The sequence below is a fragment of the Pseudonaja textilis genome, chromosome 2, assembly GCF_049901715.1.
Source record: "Pseudonaja textilis isolate UNSWEBS1 chromosome 2, rPseTex1.2, whole genome shotgun sequence".
Taxonomy (NCBI): domain Eukaryota; kingdom Metazoa; phylum Chordata; class Lepidosauria; order Squamata; family Elapidae; genus Pseudonaja; species Pseudonaja textilis.
The window spans coordinates 184,713,841-184,730,304 of record NC_141991.1 but is presented as its reverse complement, the minus strand read 5'-3'; the positions used below and the strand labels follow the sequence as shown (position 1 = coordinate 184,730,304).

Genomic DNA, 16,464 nt, shown 5'->3' with positions numbered 1-16,464 from the left:
GGCTGCCAGTTTGACACCCTGGATTTACAGTGACAATCCCAGCAATTTGTGGTCCTTGAGAATTGTGGGTTAAGCGAGTACTCATCCCAATCCAAGTCATTCCAGGAGTGGTCTCTTCCAACTGCAGACCTCAGTAAGGTAAGGCAATTGCTGGCACAGGTCATAGGTCATTTTTTTCTGCACCATTATAACTTTGAATAGTCACTGAACGAATGATCGTGAGTTGAGGACTACTTGTATATTTTAAATATTGTAGCCACAAAACAGAAGTTGTTGTTGCTGCAGTGTTTAAAGTTTCTTTGTTCCACAGATGTACATCTTGACCACTACAGCTTACAACAACTAAGTGATCCCCCCACGTGAAAATGTGGTTTTATGGATAGTTTACTGATAATGGCATTCAGGTTGAATCTCAGAGCTCGATCATGTATGAACAGAAATACGCTTTGATATAGCCAATATGATGCAGTGGTTTGGAATGTTGGATTTGTTTTCAAATTTCTTCTTGTCTATCAGAACCACGGTATGACTTCGGCCTACTCAATCAACTGTCAGCCAAACACTTTTCACAGAGTAAATATAAGAAAAGTAGGTCAGCTTCATTTACTGCACACTGGTCAGCAGTAGACTGATCAATTCTTGTTCTGTATCTATATTTTGTTAAAAAGCTAACATCTTTTTCCTCTGTCCGATACAGAAATACCAAGACATGGCAGAAAAAGCTAAAGAGAAGTTCTCTGCTATTGAAAAAGTCCAAGAGCAATTACTCCTTGAGAATTCGCACCTTAAAGCTTTGTTGACGCAAACTCAGAAAGAACATAGATCTCTGCTGGCGGCTTGCGCGCTGTTGTCTGGGGCACTGTATCCTCTGTACTGTCGGTCCTGCGCCCTCTCGACCCAGAGAGATGTTCTTCAGGATCAGGTCAACACCTGTGACATGTTCAAGCAAGAAATCAGGGCACTGGCCAGTGCATTGTGTGAAACTGAGGAGAGGAAGCAAAGCAAGGGGAAGAAGAAAAGGCATTCCAGAAGCTGGATACACATTTTCCGAAAAAGTGTTATTGTGGTGCTGGCTGTCCACAGGCTTCAAATTTTATGCAGCCAGTCGTGCAGCTGCCTTTTCTCCTGGGTAGATGGTGTCAGAGAAGGCATAGGAATCCCTGTCTGCATTGGAGATTCCAAGGATGTGCATAGTCTGTCAAGTAAGATAGCAAGCTGATGTTTTATATAGGTTGTGTCAAACTATACTTTTAGTACCTACCATCCTACTAGGCAAAGGCAATGGGGGTGGGGGTGGAAGCAGATGCTTCACAATTTGAAAGGAGAAATTACGTTTAAGTTGTCAAAACTAAATTTAGCAAGTGAATTAAATCAACGGAAACCCCCAGCGTTGGTGCTAAATGTACTGGAATGTTTGTTACTGAATTGATAGTAAACTGGGGCTGAACTAAATTGCATCTGGATGAGATCGCATGCTAAGTAAGAAACAACTATGATGCTTGGGTTCAAATGTCTTATTAAGCTATAAAGAAGGAAATCTTTTAATAGTAATTTTATTAAAAGTTACAATTAAAAAGGTAAACTAATAGAAACTAAAAATAATAAAAGAAAACATAGAAAGTGAAGAAAAGAAAAAATAGAAAAAAATAAGAATATAGTAAAGAAAAAAATAGCAAAATGACTTTTTCCTTCATCACAAGTTTAAACAAATGTTAGCAACTTAATCACCTTCTCTTAAAATACAACTAATTGTTTTTTTTCCCCTACATATAACATGTAAAAAAAATCTTATCTGTAAAAAAAAAAATCCTTAAAGGTTGTTCTTTCAGTCCTGGTCATCAAACATCCTTGTGGTGAGATGGGCTGAAAACAAATTAAACAAACAACAAACAAAGGGTTACAGAGATGACATCATAAATATTTTAACTTTGATCAAATAAAACAACCTTATATTCCTTCCTTTTACTTTTAATAATCGTTATCTTTAGTCCTTTCAAATAATGTCCTGGTAGTTTACATTTACATTTTTTCTTTTTTCACAAAATTCTTCAGTGCTTTAACAAACCTCTTTTGTAAAAAAAAATTATCCAGGTCACGCTCTTGGTTTTTTATTTTTATATCCCTTTTTATTATTGAGAGATCAGTTAGCTTCTTCTGTATGTCAGTGTAGCAGCTTTTTCCATATGATTCTTGTAGTCTTTCCTTTTTAAATCCATTTTAAGATCAATCTCAATCTTGTCAAGTAAAACTTGTTCCTCTTTTGTAACTGCTTTGAAACACAGTCTTTCTACAGAGGCAGACACGCTTAAAATTAACTTGTGAGTACATTGTTCAAAAATGAATTTGCCTATTCATTCATTTTATTTCATGTGAAGCTTTAGCTCCATCACTTACACTGGACGTATCTAATAGCTATACTTTTAATTTCTGATTTCATGTGAAAATAGTTTGTTTCAGCTTTCAAATATATTAGAAGTATTTTTATGTGCATTTTTGGGAATTGAAATAGCTTCTTTTCCAAGAACAATATGAAAATAAGAATCCAGGAAAGTTTTTAAAGTATATTCTAATTTATTATATTAAAATCAAGATTAAATGTGTCCACTTCTGATTTCATACCAAGCTATAATGAATTGTGTAAATAATAATGTCTGTTTCTATAGGATGGAACAAATTCATTTTTTTCCTTCTCTTTTGTGATGCAGGACAACAAAAGGAGCAGATTCGCTGCCTCCAAGCATTCAGTTGGTTTACCAGTTGTGACCTTCTTACTGCAGTCCTTAGTTCTATGGATGAGCTACAAGAAGTAATTAACAAGGCAGGTAATGTCTGAGCTTCTTCATTGGTCTGACCTTGATAAATCAACTCCTTTTTTTTAAAGGGGCAAACTTTTGATAGCATAGACTACTATTACCTAGAAATAAGCGAACTGGCTATAATTATAGATGGATGTTCTTATGGGTATTTGGAAGAACCAGAATGGTCTAAATCAGGGGTAGTCAATCCTTTTATACCTACCACCCACTTTTGTATCTTTGTTAGTAGTAAAATCAGTAATGCTGATTTATAAAGTAGGGGACAAAACCCCTACCGCCCACCATGAAAGCTGGAACGCCCACTAGTGGGCGGTAGGAACCAGGTTGACTACCACTGGTCTAAATCAATGCAGAGTTCTATCAATAGCTACAAAGAGAATATGAGCCTGATGAATCGATTCATAACATGCTTCCTCCTTTCTTATTAGGCTAGGATATGTTTTCAGTTGTGACCGCTGTAATTTAAGAAAAGGTTTCCAAACTGTCAATTAGGACGTCCTGAGCAGTTTTGACACACTTTTTTTTTTTAAATCAGACTCTCCCAGGAAGAATGAAAACACTGTCAAAAGTTGCTCGGAGTCTGCTTAGCCCACTGCCTAAGCAAGCTGGCTGCAGACTTGCCTAAGCAATAAGGGTTCATTTTGTCAGTGTCCCTGCTTTGTTGGTGCAGGCAAAGCAGGGAGGCTTTCAAAACTCACTTTAGGCTCTGCCTATGCAGATGTGCAGTGGGCATGGTATAGTATAGTAGCCAGGGGTGGGATTCAACCAATGTAACAAAAGTGTGCGGGCACGCCAAACACACGCTTTGTGCGCGGCATGCAGCATTTGCAACTCACCTTCTGCTGGAAGCCCTGTGTGTAAAACAGCTGACATGCAGCAATCCGCTGTGTTGTGTGAATCAGCTGAGCTGGAAACCCCCGGAAATAAAGCACAGACTAGAGTTGAGTCAGGCGGGTGATCCTAACAGCTGATCGTTGGAACGAACCGGTTCTCCCAAACCAGGCTGAACCGGTAGAATCCCACCCCTGATAGTAGCCCAGGGTCAAAAAAAAATCCTTGACTTAAGCCGTTATATCAGAATTCATTTACAGAATTCCTGCACTGACATAAGGGATGGTCAATACTGTCTTTTCAAATGCATTTTCAAAATTGAAAATTGGAAAAAAGAAGGAGTCACCAGGGAAAATGTGACTTACTTGAGAAATACAGATGGTTTTAATAAAAGAGCTGGATTATAAGCATTGGTTCATGACTCTGGTCAACCACTTTGCTTGGAGTAACAGTGGTGATAAATGCAGCGAGAATAAGTGATGCAGGAGTGTTCCATGTTACTAGCAGTTAACATCTGAACACCTCCATGCATTACAGTTGGCAACTTTTAGAGGCAAATACAGCAATGGAACACATGACATCTTGTGCTCATCCACATGTTCACACTATGAGTATGCTCCATAAATGAATGTCTTATACACACAAACTTCAGGGAATTAAAATGTAGATGAAAAGCAGATACCCGTAGTCCTTGACTTATAACAGTTTGTTTAATGACCATTCAAAGTTACAACGGCGCTATAAAAAGTGACTCATGACCATTTTTCATACTTACAACCGTTGCAGCATCCCCATGGTCATGTGATTTACATCCAGATGCTAGACAACGGACTCATACTTATGACAGTTGCAATGCCCTGGGGTCATGTGATTCCCTTTTGCAACCTTCTGGTGAGCAAAGTCAATGGGAAAGCTAGATTCATCTGACAGCCGGGTTACTAACTTAACTTAAGTGCTATGATTCACTTAACAAATGCGGGAAGAAAAGTTGTATAATGGGGCAAAACTCACTCAACAAATGTCTCACTTACCAACGTAAATGTTGGGCTCAATTGTGGTCGTAAGTCGAGGTCTACCTATATTGAATAAGCCAGTTAGTGTGAAAAATTCCAGCAATAAAGGCCATGGTTCACTCGAGATGTTGAACATCTAGGAACATCTCCAGAATCTTTTATTTGTGCCAAAAACTGATGTCTACGGACTGGAGGTTGTGGCTGAGAGGCTGCTGACCAATATTCACATATAATACTCTGTGTAGAACTCTTTCTGCACACGCGGCCTGTTTTTTTCAGTTCACTCATTGAAGCCTTATTTTTCTTGTTGTTAGTCGCGAAGTCGTGTCCAACCCATCGCGACCCTATGGACATCTTTCCTGCAGGCCTTTCTGTCCTCTACCATATTTTGGAGTCTGTTTAAGCTCAGGCCGACTGCTTCAGTGACTCCATCCATCCACCTCATTCTCTGTCATCCCATTCTTCTTTTCCCTCAATCGTTCCCAGCATTGGGCTCTTCTCCAGTGAGTCCTTCCTTCTCATGAGGTGGCCAAAGTATTTGAGTTTCATCTTCAGGATCTGGCCTTCTAAAGAGCAGTCAGGATTGATCTCCCCTAGGACTGACAGGTTTCACCACCTTGCAGTCCAAGGGATCCTCAGGAGTCTTCTCCAGCACCATAGTTCAAAGGCCTCAATTTTTTGGCGCTCAGCCTTCCTTATGGTCCAACTTTCACAGCCATACATTGCAGTTGGGAAAACCATAGCCTTGACTATACACACTTTTGTTTGCAGGGTGATGTCTCTGGTTTTTAGTAGGCTGTCTAGATTTGCCATAGCTTTCCTCCCCAGGAGCAAGGGTCTTTTAATTTCTTGGCTGTAGGCCCCAACTGCAGTGATCTTGGAGCCCAGGAAAATAATATCTGTCACTTACCTCCATTTCTTTCCCATCTATTTGCCAGGAATTGAGAGCGCCGGATGCCATGATCTTAGTTTTCTTAATGTTGAGTTTCAGAAGCCTTATTTTAGGTTACTATGATCTTTTACCATTTAAGAAATGTATCTTGGCATGCCTGTGCAAGGTGAAAAATATTTACACTTTGCACTGGTTCTGTTTGGTCAGAATGCATTTCTAAATCAGTTTGGGGTACGGTGGTGGTGGTGGTGGAGGGGATTGCAGCTTGTTCAAACATAGTTGGTGAAGCAAAGATGAATTCCACGGAGGGCTCCAGATGGCACATCTTCAAATCCATCTTCAACGAGGCAAGGAGCTTTATCCTTCTAAGTTAAAACATACAACAACAATCCATGATTTGAAGGGCGCTGCAAGTCGTTTCATGCGTCAAAGGGTACTTGGGTCTTGCTTGTTTTGAAACCTCCTCCAAACAGAAGGTGGTTTCAAACTAGTTAGATAGGATGTTGAGGTCTGCTGTTCAAAGATACATATAAACATACAATCCCACTGGGCACGTCACACAATCTCTCGAGTGCACGTGAAGTAGCTTTCTGGAACCAGGCCACGGAATTTATTCTTACACTTTTAAACACCAGACTCAAGTTTAAAGGGAAGCCAACGTTATGTTGATTTGACAGAGCGAGTGTGAACATTTTGCAGTTCTGAATTTCAAAAGTCCATGATCTTTTTGGCATATAAATATCAGGAAGGAATTTTACCCTCTTCCTCCTCCTCCTCCTCCTCCTCCTCCTCCTCTTCCTCCTCCTCCTCCTTTGTGAGGAAGATAAATGCATGCCATTCTCCCGTCACCCAAGTAATATTTGTCACTTTTCATCGGGCTTTGCTTCACTTGCTTCATTTGTTTGTTGCTCTTTGTACTGTAACCGTTTGTATAAGACATTTCTCACACACTCATCATAACATAAATTATTTAGTGCTTTTACTGTAATTCCTAGATATTTGTGGCCAGGTACTTAAAGTGTATATATTCTTTTCCCTCTGGTTATAGATACAGCAGAATACAGTACCTTCTGGAATTGTGTTCTATTCTCATTTCACCTCTCAAAACCATGAATGATTCTAACTCATACATTTCTTTGTTTTAGTCAAAACCATTATCCATTATGCTTTGCTTTTAGATAGTGTATATTTTTCCGTCCTAGATAAGTTTTCTTTCCCGCCCCCCCGTCTCTTTTTAACCCTCCAGATCTGTCTGGCGAGCCTTAAATACAAGATTGTTCTAATATTAACCTGAAAATTGTGTTTATTAGAGTCTGAACTTCTAATTTTAAATGGAATGATGTGGTTAAGTACTATGATATTTCAACCTGTGTGATTCTAGTATTTGACCAGATTACAGTTTTCTTTAAAGCTTTATTTAAAGATAAAAAACATATTTAAAACATCATATTTTATTATTTAATTCAATCCATCTCCCAGTCTCTGATTCCAAACATGGCTAGAAAAGCTAAGAATTTTACATAACTGTTTTAACATTTCTAGTTGGTATTTAAGGTCAGATTCCAGCAGTTGGTGCTTTCCAAATGTTTCAAACCATATTTTTCAGAATTCTAGAAGTTTCCAAAGTAGTCTGAGGTGCATAAACTTATGCACTCAGAGAAGAACCCTACCTTGTCACCTAGGCCACCATTTCTGAAAACAATATGACTTTTAAAACCCAATTTGTAATGAAAGATGAACGGTCCATAAATCAAAGATTTCTCCAACAAATAAATGAATAAATGAATCTCTCCCTCCCTCTGAGTAAGCCAGCCAGCAAACTTTGGGTCTCTGCCAAGGTGACATGTAATTGGAAAATATTATTTTATATATGAACAAGTTTTGTACATGCTAAGATTTTTAAAAAATGAATGCTGCGCTTATTATTTCATAGAAAATAAATTGATTCATCAGCACCTACTTTATTCAGATGTTAGCAGATCTGTTTCCATCTGGTAGCAGATGGAAAGAATTTTCTGGAAGTCTTATTTGTATTTCATTTTACCTAGAAAATGGGAACCCCTTCATTTTCATTCTTCGCAGTGTGTGTATATGAGAATACATATGCCCGCAGGAATCTGGCTTGCTCTGAAAATACGCCTTGAGAGGCTTTCTGCTTTAAACTTTAGAACAAATATTTTAATTCTCTACAGCAACAAGAGATCTGGTATTCTCCTGAATGAATATAAGCTCTGCCATGGTTGTCATCTTACCCTGATAATATCACAAGACAAGTAATGACAGATTAAGGCCTGACTTGCAGAGGGGAAACTAAATTACAAGACTTTTATTAAGGCATAAATAAACCTATTAACCATTATCTAGAATACCAATTAGTAGAAGGAGCACTGACAATTTTATTTATCAACATTAAACACAATTATTAATTACAGACCTGACGAATCTACCAGTAAGCAGAACATGTTGGGTGTGCTGGAGGCTTAAGCCCATTATATGAGAAGGCTGATTACCAGAATCCTATGGGGAAATAAGTAATTGTAGTTGTAAAATTTTAATTGCCTTGGAATAAGGTAAATTATATTCTCTTGTCTTAGAATATAAATAGTGTGGCATTAAGGTACAAGCCTCAGTAATTTTAAGCAGCACATGATTTAGACATCTAAGCTATAAGGAAAGAAAAAGAAACAGTTATATTTGTAGCAGTTACTTATTTTCTGTTTTGAATTAGTAAATTCATTGATACTGATAAGCAGCTTTGAGTCTGCTTCTCCAGCAAGTCTTGGGTGTCATATATTGTTACCTTTGGATTAACGAAAGAACAAAAATGCCGCAGGGTTGCATAAGGGCATACAGTTGTTTCAACCATTCCATTCTTTTTCTTGAACCCAGTGCCTGTTATTGAACATGGAAGTGCAATCTGAATGGTTGTTAATAGGAGTTTAATATCTCTATCTGTGAAGTATAATATCTCTATCTGTAAAAGCTGGATAAAAAAAATCTTTCTCATCAACAGCATTGTCTTGTTGCAGATGGCTTACTGGTCAAGGTGACATAGGTCCAAAGCGACGCGAACCTCCTATTCCAAGAATATTTGCATCACACCTTTTAAGAGGTTTACTTAGAAAGTTATATTAGACCTTTTCTAAAATTCAAATGAATTTTCATGCAGAATATTCTGCAGAGAGCGCCCGGTTTTGATTGTAAACTGAATTGCTTGAAACCTCTTTGCTAAAAGAGGTTTTGAGAAGTCAGCTATGGGGTAAACAATCCTCTTTTCTTTTTTTCTATCCAGTAGAAATTCAGTAGGCCTTAATCAGCTTTCAGTGAAATTGCTTAGAATGCAATGGGAGCTTTAAGAAGACTCTACCCCGTGATGGCAAACCTATGGCACGCATGCCACAGGTGGCACGCAGAGCTATTAATGCGGGCATGCAAGGAAATACCAGAAGTGCCGAAATGGGCCCATTTTCAGCCTCCCGAGATTCCCTCGAGCCTCCAGGAGGGAGAAAATGGCCTCCCCCGGCCTCCAGAGATCTTCTGGAGGCTGAAAACAGACATTTCCGGTATTTCCCAGAAGGCCCGTTTTTCGGCCTCCTGAGCAGAGGCTTCCCTTGAGCTTCCTGGAGGGCGAAAACAGCCTCAAACGGACCAAAAATCAGCTGGGAGGCACGCACATGTGCAGTGCAGGTAAGGGGGCAGGGCGGAGGTGTTGGTTGTGCATGCGCAGGAGGGTGGGGTGCATTGCACTGTGGGTGCCGGCACCCACGTGCTATCATGCACATGCACACTTTTGGCACATCACAACAAAAAGGTTCTCCATCTACCCTATGCAGGAACTTGTCAGCGATTATTACCTTCATCAGATATTGCCAACCCTTTCTTTTTTTTGTTTAATGTATCCACAAATACAAACCAACTCTATTTACAGACTGGTTCTTTTTCTTTCAAAGATATGAAATCCTGGCTTTCGGGGCACTTGCTCACCAATGCAGCAAAAAATTCATTTTCAAAACTTATGGAGAAACTTTGCGTCGTGATGGAAGTTACTCCAGTGGACAGCAGTCGGAGTATGACTTATGTAGAGAAAAACTCCTTGGTTCAAAGGCTGGCTCGTGGGCTCCATAAAATAAACGCCCAGACCCTTGAAGCAGGCATAACTGACAGGACCCCTGCTACGGTTGGTATGGGTACGATCAGTTACATGATGGAAGCTTTCCCATTGTGTTGGTTTTCGAAATGTTAATCCTTTCTTAGTTTAGTTTACATAGCACTCCTCAGTCTGCTCAGCTCCCTAAAGGAAAACTGAGGAGGTGCAAGACAAGAGGCAATATTTTTCAGACTTTCCTTCAATTTGATATTATTTCAGTAATTCTTTCCCCCAACCTTTTACATCCTTTCTGTCATTTGCCGCTCAAGGCAATGCGTGTAGTGTTCTTTTAAAATACCCCTGTAAGGTAATGGATGATTTTAATTTCAAAAACCCTGTGATTACCCACTGCATATTCGGGATGCATGCTGTTTCCAAAGACATTTCTCCCCCCAAAATACAGTAATTGCTCTTCATGCTTATTTTCATTTTCAGAAAATACCTTCTCTGCGTATGTGTGTATATATGTGTGTATATGTATTTGTGTGTGTGTGTGTATAAAACTTGTTTCCCCCAAAATACGACCTACCCTGAAAGTAAGTTCTAGCTTGATTTTTACACATGGACCCAATATAAGCCCTACCCCAAAATAAGCTCTAATCAAAATACCACCTTTTCCAGTGTACATGGGTAAAAACTAAGCTAGGGTGGGGATGGAGGGTGTGTGGAGCTGCCCTACTACTTACTTTGGACAGTTGTAGCCAGGCCTCGCACACCCCGACGCCTGCCTTGCCAGCCCATTTCTTCTGCAGCTGGTAAGGCTTTCCTCAAGGCCTCTGTAGCTGATAACAAAGCTCTTTATCGGCTACAGACGCCTTCAGGAAAGCCTTGCTAGCCACAGAAGAAGTTCCTGAAGGCCTCTGACAGTGAAAAGGAGGTCGGGGGGACGACGTGCACGAGTGAGGTTAGTCAGTGGATGACATCCCCTGAAAATAAGACCTGGTTGCCTTTTTTTCTGTGGCAAAAAATAAATAAAAATAAGACAGGGTCTTATTTTGGGGAAAACATGGTGTGTGTACACACACACATATACACACACACTTTTTTTAAAGAGTTGCTTTGAGAATACTTACATTTTTGGGTGAATTTAGAAAAGGGGAGCTTCGTCTTAATTTGCTCAGGTGTTCAAAACTATTGATTTATTGCCTAACCAACCAGTATTTTCTAGATAACACATTGTTCCTGTTTTTTTTTAATGCCAGAAAACCGTAGCATCCTTGCAGAAGCAGATATTTGAATTTACACAAAGGCTGCACACGGCAGAAGTAGAACGGCGGTCACTGCGCTTGGAGCTCACAGAATTCAAACGGAATTTGAATGAGATGAAGAAAGAGGCTGACAAAGCTCATAGTTTGCAAGAGCAATTATATGTGTTTAAGCAATCCGTAAGTCTATTTGATTAGAAGGAGGGAGGGAATAATCAGCTTTAAAGGAGGGGATTCTATTTAGCATCCTTTAAATATCCATTGGAGAACCTCTACCTTCTTAGATGGGATTCTTCATTCTTGCTTCCCCTCACACATGCACAAAGCCCCTCTCTATGTCTTGTCAATTCTCAGCTGGGAGTTAGCTCTATTAAAAGAAAAGGCCAAAGTTACTCCTGGTAAAATTAGTCCATTATGTTGCAGAATAAGGTACAGTAGATTGAGTCAATAATCTATTCAGAAAAGCTGAATTCTTGGTCGGTTAAATTAGGCTGTTTGCACTGTGGGAGAACTGGAATTTGAAAACTCAAATGATGTATGGATAACATAACTCTTACTGTTTTTATATACCATTCTGCTTGTATTGCACGCTGCATTTTGCAAACGGTTGGCAAAATTGTCAAATAAAGCAAGTTTTCCTCACATGCTGCAAAAGATCTATGTTTCTACCAGGTCTGCAATAAGATTGAACAGGTGATCTAATGGGGATTATTACCCGGCAGCTGTAGATGGGAAGTATTTGCTACTGCTTCATGTGACTGGAGGTGATCACCATTCACAAAGGCCCACATGTTGTCACATATAATAGCTTGGATCTCTGAAGGCTTTTCCCATACATGTCGATATTGCTGGTGTCCAGGACCTCTGGCCACATATCTTCCAGAAGTAGTCTGAATTTCTGGAAACTTTGACAATACTAAAAAGGGATAGCTTCGGAACAGCCCTATTGATTTTAAATACAGCCATAATTAGAGCAGTGATGATCCTTAAAAAGAGGCAGGTTTTCCAGACTATATTAATAAAGGAAGCAAATAAGGTAGCACTCCTGTAATCCTTGCTTGTCTGTTCCTTAATTTAGACTAGGGATGTCAAACTCATGTCCTAGCGGTGCCTTGTGACATATCGGGACTTTCCCCCCCTTCGCTAAACCGGGCGTGGGTGTGCGTGACGCAAGGCCAGGAGTTTGACAGCCCTGATGTAGACTGTCTTGAAAGGCTGACGCTTATGTGGTGGGATTTTTCTGTTCCTTTTTATTGCAGTTGGTAGAAATGTAATCCACCTCTCCCAGCAGAAAATGCAGAGAGCAAAGTTCCATTTTATAAAACAATCTTAGAGCCCCAGTAAAACTGTAGTTTGATATCTAGCTCTACAGGTAGTCCCCAACTTATAACAGTTCAAAGTGACTATTCAAAGTTACAATGGCGCTGAAAAAAATGATTTATGACCATTTTTTTCACACTTTACAATCTTTGTAGCATCCCCATGTTCATGTGATCAAAATTCAGATGCTTGGCAAGTGATTCATACTTATGACTGTTGCAGTGTCACAAGGTCATGGGATCACCTTTTGCAAACCTTCTGACAAGCAAAATCAACAGGGGAGCCAGATTCACTTAATGGCTGTCTTACTAACTTATCAACTGCAGTGATTCGCTTAACAACTGTGGCAAGAAAGGTCGTAAAATGGGGCAAAACTCCCTTAACAAATGTCTCATTTAACAACCAAAATTTTGGCCTCAATTGTGATCGTAAGTCGAGGACTACCTGTATTAAATGGAGAGGCAAACTTTTAACTGCCATTTATTTCATTTAGTCTTGCAACATGTAAATCAGAAGTGGGATTCAAAAATTTTTTCCACTGGTTCTGTGGGCATGGCTTGGTAGGTGTGGAAGGAGAGGGATACTGTAAAATTTGCATTCCCTCCCCACTCCTGAGGGAAGGTTACTGCAAAATCCATTCCCTCATCACCCCACTAACCTGCTTTCCAGCTCCATTCTCCTGTGCAGGGCAACCAAAGAAGACCCAGCCAATCAGCTGAGACTCAGGAGGCAGAGAATAGATGGGGGCGGGGCCAGTCAGAGGTGGTATTCGCTGGTTCTCCGAACTACTCAAAATTTCCGCTACTGGTTCTCCAGAACTGGTCAGAACCTGCTGAATACCACCTCTGATGTAAACGGACAAGAACAGATAAATAAGGACTAGGGTTCTATCTGTTGGTAGCCAGTTTTTCCAAAACATTTTAGTTCAGTCCGAAATAAGACATTAGATGTGATCTGGCTGTAGATAAGCACATGGAGCAATATGGCAGTTCTGTTCAGATTAATTCCTTTTGTGGAGTAATAATAATAATAATCATAATAATAAGAACAACAACATCTTTCTTGGGAATTTGAAAGAAAAGCTTTCTTGATGCCTGCACTTCTGCTTCAGCTTTTTGAGAAATCTTGCAAATAAAAATCACCTGGCATTAACATTGTCTAATGGCCCTGGCTTGGAGAGGAGAGCCTCTAGGGCAAATATATTGAGCGCTTGAAAACTTTTACATTAGAATGTTGCATATTGGCAAGTGGAATACTGAAAATCAAGTGTATAAACAATGCTGCTGCTTCATGACAGAACACAATTTATTTCCTTTATCAGAAATTGATCACCCACGAGAGGTTTGAAAGTGCATGTGAAGAACTAAATAATGCATTACTCCGGGAGCAGCAGGCCCAAATGCTTTTGAAGGAACAGGCGCAGCAGCTCCAGGAGTTGCAGTTTAAACTGGAATTGCATTCTTCGGAAGAGGCAGACAAAAACCAAACTCTCAGCGATGCCGTAAAGGTAGGATGGTGCTTCTTCGAAAGTAAAATAAAAATAAGAATAAGAATAAAAACCCAATGTTCACCTGAAGGCAGCGTTTTAGGCTTTTAGGACCACAGAAGTGATATAAAGTGCAGCCACTCAGGTAAACAGAGAGCTGAGGTAAAAAGAAAAAAAAAGCGCTTGGATAGAAAGAGGAAAAGAGTCCGTGTTGAGAAGAGAGTGGAGGGTAACTTCTTAAAATTAAATAAAGTATTAAAAAAAATGAGCCTGGGTTTTGTTGTTGAGAAAGCAAAAGGACAGAGGTCCTGTCCCCTGGCCCCAGCATGTTGAATTTACAATGCACGTAGTAATTTATTTCATCCTCCTGACATCTTTGAAAGAATTAGTCTGGACAGAGGGGAAGTGGTTCATAACCAGAGAGGAGAGAGAGCTCGTATTCTTGTGGTCAGCTCCTTTATCCCTAAGCCATGGTTATTTTTTCTTTTGTTTGTTTTGCAGAAGGCCAAGGAGGCAGTTAATTGGCCAGTTGCTCTACAAATTTGCAGTATTTATTACATATGCATGTTTCCCCCCGGGGAACTGGGCAAGCTATGTAATCAGCGCATATTCCTATATAGCTCTGCTGTTCTACTTACTACTTCCTGAAATAGAAGATGTAACGGGTTTTCCTTTGGAGGTTGTGGGGAGAGGCTATGGTGGCTTTATTGCGGCAGCTCTTATTCTCTTATCAAGAAAGAAAAGGGTGGGTGGGAAGGAAATATAGCTCCTTGTATTGCTCAAACAGCTCACTGTTGTAAGCTGAAGGTAGTCCTCGACTTACGACCAGAATTGAGCCCAAAAATTTCTGTGGCTAAGTGAGAAATTTGTTAAGTGAGTCATTCCCCCCCCCCACATTTTACACCCCTTTCTTGCCACATTTGTTACGTGAATTTACACTGCAGCTGTAAATTAGTAAGCCTGTCATTAAATGAATCCGGCTTCCCCCTTGACTTTGCTTGTGAGCAGGTGATCACAAAAAGTGATCACATGACCCCGGGACATCGCCACCATCATAAATATGATCCGGTTATCAAAAGCATCCGAATGCAAATCACGTGACCACAGGGGCCATAAGCGTGAAAATCACGTGTCTGTTGCAACGGTCATAAGTGTGAAAAACGCTCATCCGTTACTTTTGGGGGGGCACTGTTGCAACTTTGGACCATCACTGAGTGAACTGTTGTAAGTACTTTCATTCCAGGATTGCCAGCATCTCTTTGCAAGACTTCCACTTGAGAATGAAATTGATGTCTGCAGAATGGCAAACTGGTTTCCTGACGAAAGTGGGGACACTCACACCCCTCCCCAAATTATCTTCGAATGGCTACACTGTTAAAGTAGACAGTGAGACAGAACCAAGAAGTAGCCGAGGCCGTGAGAAAAACGAAACCCTGTTTATTGAAAATAAGTGTAAGGGTGAGGGAAAACAGATTTGATTAAATTAAATTTTAATTAAAGTTAAAACTAATTAGATACAGTTAATGAAGTTAATCTCTTAATAATTTGAGGCTTTCCCCCTTCCGTTACTCTATCTTGATTACCCTTCCAAATTTCAACAGGGTGTCAAATGTTGATACACCTGGGCAGATCACCAGAGGAGAGTAATCATGCTTGGATATTAAAACGAGTGTTTTTGAGAATTGGATATTAAAATGAGTGTTCAAGAATGTAAACAGATGTTATTTTTTTTAAAAGAAAAATATTTCTCAGTATAACCAGGATCAGTGAACAACACATCAAAGATTATAGCAGGTGGTTTTCAAGCTTTTCTTCACCATGGATTGACCCACCCCACTTTAAATATCTGTTGTGGCCACAGACCATGGCCACGGACCACCAAGGCTTAACTCAAGATTTAAATCATAACATTTCTTCAAGCCTTTGTGGACCCCCTGTGACAATATCACAGCAAGGGTCCACGGACCACAGGTTGAGAACTACTGGATTACAGGCAGTCCTTGATTTACAACAATTCATTTAATGACCATTCAAAGTTACAGTAAAAAAAAAGTGACTTTTACACCTGCAATCATTGCAGCATCCCCATAGTTCTATGATCAACATTCAGATGCTTGGGAAGTGATTCAGATCCTGGGGACATGAGATCACTTTTTGCAAACCTTCTGACAAGCAAAATCAACAGGGAAGCCCGATTCACTTAACAGCCATCTTACTAACTTAACATCTGGAGTGATTCACTTAACAACTGTGGCAAGAAAGCTCGTAAAACGGGGCAAAACTCACTTAACAAATGTGTCACTTAGCAACAGAAATGTTGGTCTCAATTGTAGTCATAAGTCGAGAACTACGTCAGTGGTGGTATTCAGACCGGTTCAGCCCAACCAGTAGTAAAAAAAAAAAAAAGCCTCCAACGAGCATCTGAGAGGATAAAGCAGAGAAAAGCACAGGATCGGCCCTCCCACCCGCCCCTGAGCTTTTCTCTTCTTTATCCTCTCAGCTGATTGGCGCTGCAGGTCTCAGCTGGTGTGGGGAAAGCTGCGCGCAGGCGTTAGGCAAAGCACGCCCACCAAGCCACGCCCTCCGAACTGGTGGTAAAACAATTTGAATCCCACCACTGGACTACCTGTATAGTATTTTTCTATGTAAAGCAGAATGTAAATAAATAAAAAATAATTAGGAATAACATCCGAACTAGTTTTTTTTCTAGAAAAACAAACTGAATAGTAAGATTCTTCACAAAGATGACAACTA

The 16,464-nt window shown here is 40.0% G+C and overlaps 1 protein-coding gene across 5 annotated transcripts in view; it reads left to right on the top strand.

Annotated features, from left to right (window-relative positions):
- The window catches only part of CCDC171 (coiled-coil domain containing 171), a 178,228-nt gene that overhangs the window by 82,949 nt on the left and 78,815 nt on the right, over nt 1-16,464 (top strand). For all 5 annotated transcript variants that reach the window (XM_026718389.2, XM_087926588.1, XM_087926587.1 and 2 more), the window contains 5 exons: nt 698-1,202; nt 2,706-2,822; nt 9,503-9,729; nt 10,902-11,084; nt 13,546-13,731. In XM_026718389.2, the coding sequence (XP_026574174.2) occupies nt 698-1,202; nt 2,706-2,822; nt 9,503-9,729; nt 10,902-11,084; nt 13,546-13,731 (1,218 nt within the window). The remainder of the gene's footprint in view (nt 1-697; nt 1,203-2,705; nt 2,823-9,502; nt 9,730-10,901; nt 11,085-13,545; nt 13,732-16,464) is intronic.